Source organism: Mastacembelus armatus, chromosome 9 (assembly GCF_900324485.2).
Source record: "Mastacembelus armatus chromosome 9, fMasArm1.2, whole genome shotgun sequence".
NCBI classification, from domain to species: domain Eukaryota; kingdom Metazoa; phylum Chordata; class Actinopteri; order Synbranchiformes; family Mastacembelidae; genus Mastacembelus; species Mastacembelus armatus.
This window is the reverse complement of record NC_046641.1, coordinates 22713048-22728303: the sequence shown is the minus strand read 5'-3', so window position 1 is coordinate 22728303 and position 15256 is coordinate 22713048. Positions and strand designations below refer to the sequence as shown.

The window sequence follows — 15256 nt, the reverse complement described above, 5'->3', positions numbered from 1 at the left end:
AAACAGCTAAGAGGCTTTTGTTTTGAAGAATGGAGCAGCTTACCACAGCCCAGTTTTTGTGGTTTTATGGATTAAGAGCAGGTCAAAGTAAATGCACAACATGGACTCTGCAGATGAGGGATGTGACAGTGTGTTAGTTATTAAATACACAGCTGAATTATCACAACTTCTCATAGAAAAACAACAGGTCAAAGCAGCAGCCCCTGGAATAAACACTAAGACACTGGTTCAGATGATTATTTTTTATTCATTTTAGACTTCAATTGTTTTTGTGTCGACTCAGCTCTGTGACATAATTTTCTACAGTATGTGAACTACAGATGTTCCTAATATTCTGTACACCCTATTTTCATACTGTGCATATAGATGCACAGAAGTGTTTTTAACATTTCATGCCGGGAACAGGTCAGAAAGGTTGTATTTATCACGGCACAAACTGTGTGACTATCCCAGGGCCACAAATCCTCAGGGGCCTCTGAAGACCCCAGGGTCAGGGTGTGAGTCCATTAGCTGATGTTCATTTGATCTGTTTATATAAACTGAGATGGAATTAAGACAACTGCCCGCTAATCTGCTAATAAGTTACTCACTGTATGTGCAGATGGGTGTCGCACATAGAGAGTACAGGAAAATACTGGGATTTATGTTTGTGCAAAGTTAGTTCTTCCATTATTAGAAGGTCCAAGTAGCATCTTTACAGTACGGAAATGTGCCACATTTCATGTTTGCTCACTTCTGCTCTGCTGAGCGGATAATCTTAAAGTGACAAACTGCATAAGACACTGGTGTAAATATGATCCCAACCGCCCATTGACCCACACCGGGTTTGATCGCAATAACAGAGGCCACAGTTGAAATCTTATTATCCAAAGAGGTTTTTTCTTTGTTGCAGTGACAGGGAAGCAAATTAGAGGGAATAGAATCAGGGAAACACACAGGGCAGAAAAATCAACTAAGAAGTCACTAACGATTGAAACAACACAGGATCAATAAAACTTAAAGCAGATAAAAGAAACAGATCAGCAAAGATACGAGCAATGAAAGCTTCTACACTTTATATCAAAACCACTATCACAAGAAGAATAAGAAGAAGAATGATAATGTCTCACATGGCCCTTTATGAAATCAATGTTTACCAAATCAAACCGGGCTTCCTCTCATCCTGTGGAGATGTGTTCACCTCCTCCCACACTCTTCCCACACTGGACAACAATTTAGTTCACCAGAGGAGAGGCCAGGAATTATTTAAAACATTTGCACTGTCACACATACTTACATCTCTCTGTCATTTTTAGTGGATGCCACCTAGAGATAATCCTTTAATTTCCATCTATGTCCTACTCCTCCTCCTTTCGCTCTCCGCTCTCCGCTCCAACAGAAAACCCATGTGTACAAAAAGACCCTGCAGGCTCTGATCTACCCGATCTCCTGCACCACGCCCCATAACTTTGAAGTATGGACAGCCACTACGCCCACCTACTGCTACGAGTGTGAGGGTCTGCTCTGGGGCATTGCCCGACAGGGTATGCGCTGTGCCGAGTGTGGGGTCAAAGTGCATGAGAAATGCCAAGAGCTGCTGAATGCTGACTGCCTGCAGAGTGAGTAGAGCTACTGATCTACCCAAAAGCTGAATCTCATAAGGAAACGTGGTTAAATATCAGACGTTGTTGCTTTTAATCGATTATGTCCTACAGCAGCAGAGAGACTGGAATGACTTAAATGTTTACCAAAACTGGCAAATTCCAGCTCAACATCACTTCCTTTATCTGACTAAGCCCCAAGCTGCTTTTTAAGACTACGACACATACATTTTTATGTGCAGTAAATAAATAATGATATAAATTAAGGCTATCCTTGTTTTTAGACCCTTCTTTTCTGTTTCCTCTGTTGTCCTCAGGAGCAGCCGAGAAGAGCTCCAAGACGGGGGCGGAGGACCGGACACTGCACATCATCATGGCTATGAAGGACAGGATGAAGATCCGCGAGAGAAACAAGCCGGAGATCTTTGAGGAGATCCGGAAGGTGTTTGACATCTCCAAGATGATCCATGCCCAGCACATGAAGTGCATCAAGCAGAGCGTCCTGGACGGCACCTCCAAGTGGTCGGCCAAGATCACCATCAACAGTACGTCCACTGAACTTGTAACATGTTCTTGTGCTCCTTTTGAAAATCGTGCTGTTTTGATCTGAAGTAAAACTGTTTGGCCAATATGCTTGACAAGCATGTACTAAAATAATGAATATAATAGTTTCTACTTCAGTTTCCTAAGCTGTCACTATAAAGTCTCTTTGAATGTCTTTTGTCTCTCCCTGTTTACCTCTTACCACTGTCAGTACTATTAAAAGACGTAGAGCGAAAACTCACTTTTCAGCAGCCTTATAAGCAAAGAAAGCTCCTGACGTTTTTATTTAAATGAGTGTATGAACAGGTAAAAAATAGTCTGACTTCACAGTAATGCAGATGCCAGAAAATCACGGAAAGGTGTGATACTAAGTACAAAATCACACCGGTGAACACTAACTGATCTTTTCTGATCTTTCTCTGAAGAAAAATGAGATTAAATCAGAATTCAGTTGTTAGGATATTTTAAAATGATATGCCTGATAGAAAGCTACAAAAACAATGTTGTTGCTGCTGTCAAATCCCAGAACCGTGTAGGAAAAGCTGCATAGTAAAACTTCTCATCTGTTAAGTTTCTGTGCCCTCAAGAAATCCTGACTTGTCACTGAGAGCTGTGAATTTCTGCAGCTGTGTAAATGGGAAGCAGAGTGCTGCTGAAGCAGAGCATGTCAGGTTTCCCCAGATAAATGCCTAAAAAAACAAGATGTACCTATCCCACATTCATGAATGTTCCTCCTTTTATCTGACCGTCCGTTCTGAGCGCTGGAGACACCTTAAACTGTTCTAACAACCTGCGAGCTTCACTATTCTGAACAGACAAGCATCCCCCATCTCCGCATGATCCTTTGCCAAACATCCTCAGATGTTACCAGAGCAACCAGACACATCGCACCTTATACTGTAGTGGAAGCAATGTTGCCATGGCAGCCATCACACCTTGTCTCTGTGATCTCCAGTGATGAGTTTCGTTAAAGAGGAGATACAGGCCCAGGTGTTCAGCTGGTGCTTTGTTGAAATTCATTCATGGTCGTGTGCTAATCATCGTCTCTTCTGCTTGTGAAGGTCAGGGAATATATTCAACTTTAAAAAGGTGTCACTGTCAGAACTGCCATTGCAGCTAAAGACATCAAATGTAATTTTAATACATATTAAATACAGTATAGAACATTTGTGAAGTTGTCTCTTCTCCTGTGTAGCCGCTTTGAAAGGAAATTTATCAATTTCCTTAATAAAACAGATAAATCCTGATATTTTTTTAAATATTAGGTTTGTATATTTAGCTTTACCTGTTGGTCCTTTGAAAACTATGAAACATTATTTTGAAAGGCGTCTATAAATCATCTTGTTTGAAATTCTCATGTTTTTACTTTTTCAATTATAGTTTTGGAATTTTATATTAATCAGTCATGTGCCTTTTCTGAAATGCATTCAGACGTACTTTTAACCCAAGTACTTTTAACCAAGTTGTGAGTAACTTCATGGTAAACTGACAGAAGTTGCAGAGGGTAGAGAGCTCTTTGAAGAATCCACTGATTTCATCAGGGACTAGCTCGACCAATTAATATTCAAAACTCCCCTTAGCACAGATCAAATGCGTCAGTCACCAACAATGAATGAACCAATAGCAAAGACATTAAAGGGACTAATATGGATTGGCAGGACTCGCAAGAGCTCAAAATACTAAAACTGTGTTGTGGTTTCCAGATGACAAAAGATCAAATTTTGTATGAATGTATTTATGTTTGAACAATATTATTGTCTGTCCAGCACGTTTTAAGTTAGAGATGCACTGATCCAACACACTTTGTCATCCTAAAGTTTTGTGTTTGAGTTTTCAGCAGGCTGCAGACTGAAAGCAATATGTAGATTTTAAATTTAGAAATAAGAAACCACTGCTGTTGACTTGGCTGATGGTACACCCTGCCTTCAGGAATCCAGTTTGCCGTTTGCAGTGAGTTATTTGCTAAACTGTCTCTGAGCAGATGGCAGGTAACCTGCACAGATCCTGGACGTCTGTATACACTAAAAAAATCACATAACATTCCTTTTTTTTTTTTATGGGTTAAAAAATGTGATATAACATGTTAATTACTGAGCATGTTGTTACTATTGGACAGAGGCAGGCTAACTTGTGCTAAGCTAAGCAACAGTTGACTAGAGCCTCTTTATTCATGACATCCTCTCAGCTAACTTTTTGCCAAAAGGCAAAAGCAGAGGCTTCAGACTGTGGGAAATGGGGAAATTATTGGATGTTGACTGGTACTTTTATTTTGACACTTTTTTTTTTTTCATTTTGACACACTCCTGGTTTAAATCAGTCACCTTAGGGTCCTCGCTCCACTGACATAAGACATGCATCAAAACGCTCATGCTGCTTCTTCCCTAAACAAACTTATACCCAACTTGACACTTGTCAACCTGAATGACACACATCAGTGAGTCAGGTGCCAAACGATTCCCTGTTTCCCAGCATCACTGGGTTTTATCATATTCACTCCCTGTACAGTCCTGTAGTGGCTGCTGTGCCCTCACTTCTACTTTATCAGCTCCCTATATCATTTGCCACATGTCAAATGATGTGACGATTGGCAACTGTTTATTAAGCTGTAGTCCATTATCTTCCTACATCCATCCATCCATCATCTATACCCCCTTAGTCCTAACCAGGGTCCCAGGGACCTGCTGGAGCCTATCCCAGCTCTCTCTGGGTGAAAGGCAGGGGTCCACCCTGGACAGGTCCCCAGTCCATCACAGGGCCACATAGAGACAAACAACCTCACACACTCACACTCACTCCTATGGGCAATTTAGAGTCACCAATCAACCTGACATACATGTTTTTGGACTGTGGGAGGAAACCAGAGTACCTGGAGAAAACCCACACAAGCACAGGGAGAACATGCTAACTCCACACAGAAAGGCCCCTGATGGGCTTCAAACCAGGAACCTTCTTGATGTGAGGCAACAGTACTAACCACTAACCCACCATGCTGCCCTTATATTCTTACATGTTTAAGAAAATGTCCATACATCTTGCTCTGTTTCTTTGTCTTCATGATTTTACTGTAGTAAAGCCCTGCAGCTATAAATAGTGACACTCATCAGGATGTGTTACAAATCTCTCTTTTCTTCTCTGGATTAAAGTGAGAGCAGCAGGAATGAAGGTTAAACAAAGTCTTCGGTACCTGCTGACCCATCCATCCTTCCATCCATCCATTTTCTTCACCCACTTATTCCTATTTAGGTAGACAGGGATCTGCTGGAGCCTTTTTAGACCTTTTTAGCTTGAAGACATCTCTTTCGACTCATATCACGAGCTTTTAATCTCCATCTTTTCATCACTAGTGACTAACTTCAAGTCTTCAAGTCAGCACCTTTATTATGTCATTTAATATGTCAAAGCCAAAGTCTCAGAGCTTCTTATTTCATTTGATGCTTTATCTTGACTGAATGGCACACAAACAATGTGCAGGAATTACTTTCAAAATTCAATAAAAATCCATATTGGCTTTTTTAATCCAAGCCACGGTTTATACTCACACTTTGCTGCTCTCTCTGTGTGTTGTGAGTGTTAAAGGCCAAATCATGTCGCAGCTCCAGGACTCTCCAAAGTGTCTTTTTTCTAACATTTAGCACAAAACAGCCAAACGTCAGGTGACAATAGTTGTTGAAGTCATTCGGTGAGAAATACTGTTACACAACATCTGCCAGTGAGTCATGAATATTGTGTTACAAGGTTTTGCGTAGTTGAGTGGGTGATATCTCATGTTTTGGTGTGTGTGTGTGTGAATGAGACAGAAAGATAATGGTAGAGTAGGTGTTTGTTATTCTTATGTAATTTTCACAGTCATTCTCCTTGTGTGTGTATTTTATCAGTCGTCAGTGCGCAGGGTCTCCAGGCCAAGGACAGGACAGGCTCCAGTGACCCATATGTCACCATCCAAGTTGGCAAGACCAAGAAGAGAACAAAGACCATCTACGGCAACTTGAACCCAGTGTGGGAGGAAAAGTTCAGCTTGTGAGTTCAGCTTGTTAGGTTGTTGTGCTGTCACCTCACAGATTCTTTACTTAAAGGCCATGCCCAGGTGACTTGTGTAAGGCCTGACATGTCCCTCGCTCTCCTGTGACTGACCTGATCATTACACCGCAGCATTTACTGTTACATGGACTGATCGGACCCTGCATGACCTCCACTGTTTTTCATCGTTACAAACTTATTACCATTTAAGAAGCAAGTGAAATCTTAAAGGTTGTAATCGAGTGGGGGGTTTAATTTCATTGTTAGGTCATTTAATTTCCAACCACACGTCATGTTTTATAAAATCATCATAGATTTTTTTTTAATGTAAATTCATAGCTTTTAAAATTTATTACAGTAATATCTTAGTTTCTATCCAACACTGTTTTAGACAAGTATTACTTGAATAAAATTATTAGTGGTGTTGAAAATGGGTACACCACTACATCTGTATGTGTTAATGCTTCAGTGTTCCAGTTAAGACAAGTCTGTTTGGGCCTATGATGCAGTAGGTAGGATTACATGAAATCATATGTAGACTGTAGGTAAATCAACAGATTTCATTAGTTAATCTAAAGACCCTCACAATGTTTAACTATTTTTGAATTTCTATTGATCAATCATATCTTTAACCTTAGCCGTGTGCTCCAACACTCACATTTGTCCAAACAACACCCCACACACCTGCCCCCTGCCTCCACAGCGAGTGCCACAACTCATCCGATCGGATCAAACTGCGCGTCTGGGACGAAGATGACGACATCAAGTCGAGAGTGAAGCAGCGTCTGAAGAGGGAGTCTGACGACTTCTTGGGTCAGAGCATCATTGAGGTCCGAACACTGAGCGGAGAGATGGACGTATGGTACAACCTGGGTATGTAGTCACTCAGAAATAGGGTGTGTGTGCGTGTGCGTGTGCGTGTGTGTGTGTGTGTGTGTGTGTGTGTGTTTGTTTGAGGCGTGTATGGGAGGATGTAATTGGTTATTATGTTTAAGTGTGTTTAACAGTGTGACTTCGCTCATTAGAACAGCAGTTGGAGCGCTCATTGTTTTAGCTCTCATCTTAGATTTGAAGTTCAGGTTAAGTTCAACTCAGAGTGATGTATCACTGCAGAGTAATTGTGTGTGTGCGTGCGTGTGCGTGCGTGTGTGTGTGTGTGTGTGTGTGTCTCCACTTACAGAGAAGAGAACAGACAAGTCAGCAGTGTCTGGTGCCATTCGTCTTCATATCAGTGTGGAGATTGAAGGAGAGGAGAAGGTGGCTCCCTACCACGTACAGTACACATGTCTTCATGAGGTAACACACACACACACACACACACACACATTCACTTGTCGTGGGGGAACTGATAAGAAGCCTTCAGTAATGAGGTGAAAGTAGAAAGTCTGGGAGTCTCTGGTTTCTGGCTCTGTTTGCATCTATCATGCCAATACCAAAACCAGAGAGGCAGCAAGGCATGTTACTTTCAGATTTATTAATGAGACACATTAATAATTGATTGACTCCCACCAACATATTCATTTTTCAACGATATAAAACACAGAAAAGCAGCAGAAAAACAACTTTAAAGAGCTGCTTGGTCAGAGCTAACGTTCATTTGTTCTCTGCGTAGAATATGTTTCACTACTCGACGGACGTAGAAGGAGGCGGCATGGTGAAGATCCCAGCGGCTCAGGGAGACGACGCGTGGAAGGTTTACTTTGATGAAGTGCAGCAGGAGATCGTGGACGAGTTCGCCATGCGCTACGGCATCGAGTCTATATACCAGGCCATGACGTAAGCCAAGTGCTGTTACGTGCTGATGAACGTTCGCTGTGTGTAAATGTGCATGTGTTTGTGCATATGCTCAGAGTCAGCAGCCTGCATGTGCATGTGACAAAATCCAATCAGGAAATGCTTCTAACTAGTGTGTTTGTGCACATTATTTATAGGCCTGTGTGTGTCTGTGTGTGTGTTAACGTGATGAGTTGTGGACGGGGCTGTCATGAACTATAAACAGCATGCAAATGAGTTTAGCTCATGTAATGAGAAAAGATGACCTGTCACCTCCGACATTTTCCGGCTCTTTGATTGGATCATAGTAGACAGGTGGAGAGAAAACTAAAAATGAGTACACACATGTCCCCAAACTGGTTTAATAATAATAATGTGATTTGACTTAAAGGGCCAGAGGAGACCTGTGTGTTTGTTTTGTGCTTTGGAAGGAGGAGCAGTCGCACAACGTAGTTATACTGAGAAGCATTGAATAAATTGAAGTCTTAAGCAGAAATGGCCCAGTGGAAATGAAAATATGAGCCAATCAATAACAGCCAAATGAAAATAGTGATTGAAACACACAGACGCACCGTAGCCATTATACGAGTCTCACTTCTGCCTGAGCTACAGCTCCATTTTAGCCACTTCACTGCAACAACCAGTTGGCACAGCTTCTAAAAACAGATATAGTGTATTGGCCAAGGCCTCATACCCTTTGCTCTGTATTAGGCAGTGATGTGTGTGCATCCAGCCAAAGCTGCTATCACAAGGGTCACTTACAGCCACATCATCCATGAAGCAGCACAGCTGGACTAAAAACATTTCTGTCAAATTTAATGTCAGGCCACTCACAAGATGCACATTTTTAAAAACAGGGTTTTCAAAGTCAGAGCTGCATGACGATATCCTGACTTTTAGTCTTCACCCTGGACCACACTTAGATTAGGTAGCTTCTCTTATTGGACACTACATGCACGATACACACCTGCATCCTACAGACTTTACACCACCAGACTATAAAAATCTCTGTCCAGAGACACAGGTGACATTGAATCAGTGTTTCTAAAGGTCACAAATCAACTGATCCTCAGGTGCCGCAAAATGATATTAATGTGAAAGAAAAACCGAAGCAGCTGCTGGTGACTACACACGACGCATTTCAGCCATGTGTTTGTAGTCGTCCATTTCATGCACGTGACAGAGAAGATATGGTTTGTAATTAGAAGACGACTGACGCTGCTGCTGCTTTACTGACGTTGTCTGATTCTCCCTGCACACTCACACCTGCCTAGAAATCATTTGGTAATTAAGTGTTGATTTGCAGCATATGTACATATGGTAAAGATTAGAGTGCAATATTAACCCAGAGCAGATGGAGAGAAATGTCTACAGTTGTGCAGTGAAGATCTTTTACTTCGTCTCAATTTAATTCATTCACATCTCTGTCTTTATCTCTCTCATCTTCCATCCTGCATCCTCCTCCTTCTCTTTCCTTTATTTCCTCCTCCCTCCTTCTCTCTGGCCTCTTTATTCCTTCTGTCTCCATGTGTCTCATCCTGCCTCCATCCTCACCCTACCTGTTTATCTTTCAAACCTGCTGCTCTACTTCTGTTCATTTTCCTTTCTCAGCCATTTCTCCTGCCTGTCCTCTAAGTATATGCTGTCAGGGGTGCCAGCAGTGATGAGCACCCTGCTGGCCAACATCAATGCCTTCTACGCCCACCCCACCGCCTCCACTAACGTCTCCGCTCCAGCCAGATTTGCAGCTTCCAACTTTGGGGTAAGTGACCACCAGACCAAAGAAAATAACCACAGATAAACACTAATGTTGTCAATACAATCCAGCTACACTGTGTTTGTGAAGCATCACCTGTTTGTACAGTGTAAGAATGAGATTCAGTGCAGACTCAGCTTTTTTTTTACTGCACTGGGCAGACCACAGGTAATCTAATAATAACACAACTAATGTGAGGCCCATATTTTCAATCCCCAGCATAGAAACTATCAGCTTCACTGTAAATATAAAGTTTTGCATCTATGACTGAAAACTTCTGCAAAATCAATGAAGTAATGTAAGTCCTTACTCTGCCTTCTAGTCATGAGTGGCTCATTGTCACCAAAAGGAAAAATACTTTGGTACTGTGTTAAGAAACTATTTTAAAATGAGGCAGACTGAAAACCGCTTATCTGATCTGTTTGTAATAAATCCATAAATGCTATTTTCTTATTGATTTGATGTTTTTGGATTATGTAAATCCCATAATGACACAAATTTAGACAAATTTCTCTGCAAATACTTAGAAAAGCTTACAGGGATGCACTCAAGTTTAAACCCGTTCAAAACACAGATCATACTTGAAGAAAAGAGTTCAAATACACAGTCTTATACTTTAAATCACATGTTAAAAACATCCAGAAGAACGACCTGCACTAAAAGGTAGTGTCACCTTGGGACCTTTTATAACAACCTTGAACTTTGCAGTGGCCCAAAATTGGCCGGTGGGCCCCACATGGGCCTCATGTGGAGGGGCAATGACAGCTAGAGGCCGAGCTTAATGACTCCCGGGATCTTTGCCAATGGTGCCGACTTCAGTTCTCCTCCTGGTTGGTCTCAGACTTCAGTGATAGACGAGCGAGTGCAAGCAGTGCGTTCTTGCTTTAATGGGTCAGGGTCTGCAGTCAGACTTCCTTCCTCTCAGCATGGCTGTGTGGATGAGCAGCTTGGTAATAAGCTCCACTGATTAGGCTGATAACTTTACCTGTGATCTCATTAGGTTTCATTGAATTTAATCATTTTTTATGTGGTTATCCAGATAACTGGGAAAAACTGGTATTTTCCTTTTGTGATGGATGATACAGAATATCAGCCATGACACTTCAATGGCTTGTCAGTAATTAATATATGAATAATTTAGAACGAATTAATGCATGAAGTGTCATCCTCTCTAGTCTAGAGAAGCCACAGTGATGAACTGACGTACAGGCAAAGTGTTAATTTCACACATAAAAAAACAAGGTAACTGTATTTTAATACATTCATTAACCTGTGAGCTCTACACTGGTTCCAAACCCCTTCAGGTCAGCAAGTGAAGCCATTTCTGTACCTACAAGGACATGCACAGTACAGTGTGGTAGAAAATACTGCAAATATCTGGTATAAACTAAGATCATCAACAACCAGTAGAAAACATTTTAGTGAAAATTGCTGCTTTTTATCTGCTTTTAATAATCTGCTTTTTATTTCTTAAGTCTCATCAATATATATATATATATATATATATATATATATATATATATATATATATATATATATATATATATATATATATATATATATATTATTTTTTTTATGTTGTTTTTCTACAAAATGTAAAATAATTTATTGTTTATTCGTTTGTTTAGATGCTGAGTCAAACCTGTTTCAATGCACCTGTTGCCATAGCAATAAGATGATTTGTCTTTAGCCTTTGGTTTCTGTCTCCTCTGGCCCACCACGTGCCTGTCTGTAAAACATCCCGTCATATTGATCCGTTCCTTCTCGGTTCTGCTCACCACAGTCCTTCCCTGACATCACGACTGACTCATGGCTGCAGTAACGGTGACATTGTTATGTTGTACAGCTGTGTGGGTGTTTGCATGCCGGTAATCTGTGTGTGCGTCTATTTGAAAGACTAAGGAGAGTACGGACGTGCCAGTGTCTGTCTGATTGTGGTGTCAGCAGTGAATTCTGCCAATGGGAACAAACATTATTCTTTTTGGTTGTTTTCAACATTAATTAATTTCCCAGGGAATAAGTCCTGAGCACCCATGACCCTGGTTAGGAATAAACGGGTATAGATAATGGATGGATGGATAGTTCCTGAGAATGTGGGTTTCTTTTGGGTGAATAAACACCATCACACCCTCGATGTCACTGCCACAGGCAGCACAAGTGAAACTGTTGTGAAAGTCCAGTTGTTTATTTTTTACAAACTACTTGTTTTCTCATCAGTGTCTTTTTTGTACTTTGTTGGCTTTACCTGAAAACACCTGAGTGGGAGAAAAGGTTCAGTGGAGCTGAGTGTCAATAATGACAGAGGAGCTGACGTTAACTACCTTATATACTTCTAATTTGAAGTACTTTATATACCGCTGGGTAGCTGACGTTAACCACCTTATATACTTCTAATTTGAAGTACTTTATATACCGCTGGGTAGCTGACGTTAACCACCTTATATACTTCTAATTTGAAGTACTTTATATACCGCTGGGTAGCTGACGTTAACCACCTTATATACTTCTGATTTGAAGTACTTTATATACCGCTGGGTAGCTGACGTTAACCACCTTATATACTTCTAATTTGAAGTACTTTATATACCGCTGGGTAGCTGACGTTAACCACCTTATATACTTCTGATTTGAAGTACTTTATATACCGCTGGGTAGCTGACGTTAACCACCTTATATACTTCTGATTTGAAGTACTTTATATACCGCTGGGTAGCTGACGTTAACCACCTTATATACTTCTGATTTGAAGTACTTTATATACCGCTGGGTAGCTGACGTTAACCACCTTATATACTTCTAATTTGAAGTACTTTATATACCGCTGGGTAGCTGACGTTAACCACCTTATATACTTCTAATTTGAAGTACTTCATATACCGCTGGGTAGCTGACGTTAACCACCTTATATACTTCTAATTTGAAGTACTTCATATACCGCTGGGTAGCTGACGTTAACCACCTTATATACTTCTAATTTGAAGTACTTTATATACCGCTGGGTAGCTGACGTTAACCACCTTATATACTTCTGATTTGAAGTACTTCATATACCGCTGGGTAGCTGACGTTAACCACCTTATATACTTCTAATTTGAAGTACTTCATATACCGCTGGGTAGCTGACGTTAACCACCTTATATACTTCTAATTTGAAGTACTTTATATACCGCTGGGTAGCTGACGTTAACTACCTTATATACTTCTGATTTGAAGTACTTTATATACCGCTGGGTAGCTGACGTTAACTACCTTATATACTTCTGATTTGAAGTACTTTATATACCGCTGGGTAGCTGATGTTAACTACCTTATATACTTCTGATTTGAAGTACTTTATATACCGCTGGGTAGCTGACGTTAACTACCTTATATACTTCTAATTTGAAGTATACGATACGATACGATATCGATATTACACGTTTCTAGTATCACTGGTTTTCAGCCAAATGAAGCCATCAGAAAGGACACTGACACACATTCAAGGCAAACTGAGACTACGTCTCTGTCTAATTGTTCAGAAAGCTTGTCACCAACTCCTGTTTGGCTCATCTGTTACCGAAGTGTCGCCTGCTTTGTGTAACAGCTCCTCCAAGACCAGGCCAATACATGCTGCTATCTCCCCAGATAATTTAATGTCATCAGTGTTCAGTAGCTGCTTGAATGGACCTTTTATTAGGTTGTGGTGATTCTGCACCTGCTCCACAAGGAAAACTGTGACGCTTTGGTGCTGAAACCGTCTCACCCTTGTCAGCTCTGTGCGAGGAGACTGGATGTGACCAGATTAGTAACATACAGGATTTCGATCCTGTTTCCAACTGGGTCACAAATATCCCGAAATGAACACAAAAATGTTTTTTTATTTTTCTTGCTCTGAGCACTAATCACTCATCAAGCAACATCTGACTGAGACAGATGCTGCAGTGCAAACACTCAATTAAAAAACTCAACTCTTCAATAATAGCTAAATGATTTTCTCATAATGAAAACTGTTAAATTATAAACGGGCTCTGCTGCAGGTTTACTTAATGGTGATGAAAACGGGGTTAAAACAGTGAAGACAAAATGCACCTGGTTACAGACTGTAGTGCAGCAGACGGTGAACCTCAGCACCAAACTGTGTTTTTTTCCTCCATGCTGCCTTGTTGTTTAGTCCAAACCTTCAGTTTAAAGTAAGAATTATTCCCAAATCTAAAAAGAAATTCACCAGCCATCTGACGGAGTGGAGCTTATGTCTTATTGTCATCTGAGCAGATGAAGACAGGATGTGTAAAGGGAGTAACCTTCCCCTCAGCATGTAAAGCCCAGGTAACAAGGAGATTGGAGTTAATTATAATATTAGCAGCAGTATGTGAGAAGAGGATGAGGATGGCTTTAGGGAAGGACGATGTGACAATGTGTTATTTTTTTAAAGGTCAGAACTGAGCTGTTGTCCTTGTTTCAGGTTTTGTAGGTCAGACGTGCACGTGTGTTCTGGGTTTAAAACACTGACAGTGAGGATGGCTTCAGAAAGCAGAGACATTTGTCAGGTCCTCACCTCTTTCTTCTAAGGGCTGTTCAAAAGTTAAGACTTGTTTTAGAGTTGAGCTTAAGGTTCAGGTTCAGGTTCTTAGTGCCCAGAAATCCCTTAAGAAGACCAGAAGTCACTCCCTTGATTCCTGTGTGTGTGACATTCACCCTCAAGCCGATTCAAGATATAAAAAAGTATAAGCAAAATAAGGATTCACCAGTTTGTCTGAGTGGATTGGTACCAGCATCGTTACTGGCCTTAGATACTCACTTTTTCAAGCTTAATAAACTGACAGCTGAGTTTTTAATTCCTCGCCTCTCGTTGTGTTGCATAAAGCTGATCCAAATGAGCTCCTTCCAGTTTTTAGATTTGGGGAAAAGAAAGCTCTGGTACCAGATCAGCACCCAGTTTCAGCAGACAGTCTGAGATCAGGTACTTGATCAGTACAACAGAGAAAAAAATCTAGAGAGTGCTTCCTCAGTGGAAGGTGGTCCCTTATTTCCTAAAATAGCCTGGCAGCTCATTAGCAAGATGGTGTATAAGGGATTAAATAAGCAGTGTGTGTTATCGAGTGCAACAGCGTCGTTCAGTGATGCATTTTTAATAGTTTTTGTAAAAAAGTAAATAACCTAAAGAGTGTTATCAGCCTCATCCTCTAAGGTTAGAGTCAAGCACGTAGTTGTGCAAGTGAGTGTTGGGGGATTTCTCCCTCTCTCCTGCAGTTTCCTTCATCCAAAGCCCAACTCGCATCCTTGGTTTCCAAACTGTCATGACTCACAAAGCTGCAACACATTCTCTCTGTCTCTGCTTTCTCTAACATAATTACTAGCTGTTTGCACCATGGCACAAGCAGATAGACACAAACAAAACAAGAGTTGAAAGACTCTTTCATGGCTCGATTAGAATTTGGCATTTTCCATTGGACTTCAGCGCCAGCTAATGTTGGCCATTGTTCATGTTCTAATCCAAAGTTAAAAACAAAGGAAACCCCTTTCCGATATACTCACAATGCACAGACTAATTGCTGTGCAGCCATGGCTTGCTCCTTTTCTAACCGAGTGAAAGACTATGGGTTACGAC

General features: G+C 40.9%; 1 protein-coding gene across 3 annotated transcripts in view; it reads left to right on the top strand.

Moving 5' to 3' along the window:
- The window catches only part of unc13ba (unc-13 homolog Ba (C. elegans)), a 126543-nt gene that overhangs the window by 82760 nt on the left and 28527 nt on the right, over nucleotides 1-15256 (top strand). For all 3 annotated transcript variants that reach the window (XM_026322432.1, XM_026322431.1, XM_026322434.1), the window contains 7 exons: nucleotides 1379-1598; nucleotides 1898-2125; nucleotides 5999-6140; nucleotides 6844-7013; nucleotides 7321-7436; nucleotides 7753-7916; nucleotides 9525-9675. In XM_026322432.1, the coding sequence (XP_026178217.1) occupies nucleotides 1379-1598; nucleotides 1898-2125; nucleotides 5999-6140; nucleotides 6844-7013; nucleotides 7321-7436; nucleotides 7753-7916; nucleotides 9525-9675 (1191 nt within the window). The remainder of the gene's footprint in view (nucleotides 1-1378; nucleotides 1599-1897; nucleotides 2126-5998; nucleotides 6141-6843; nucleotides 7014-7320; nucleotides 7437-7752; nucleotides 7917-9524; nucleotides 9676-15256) is intronic.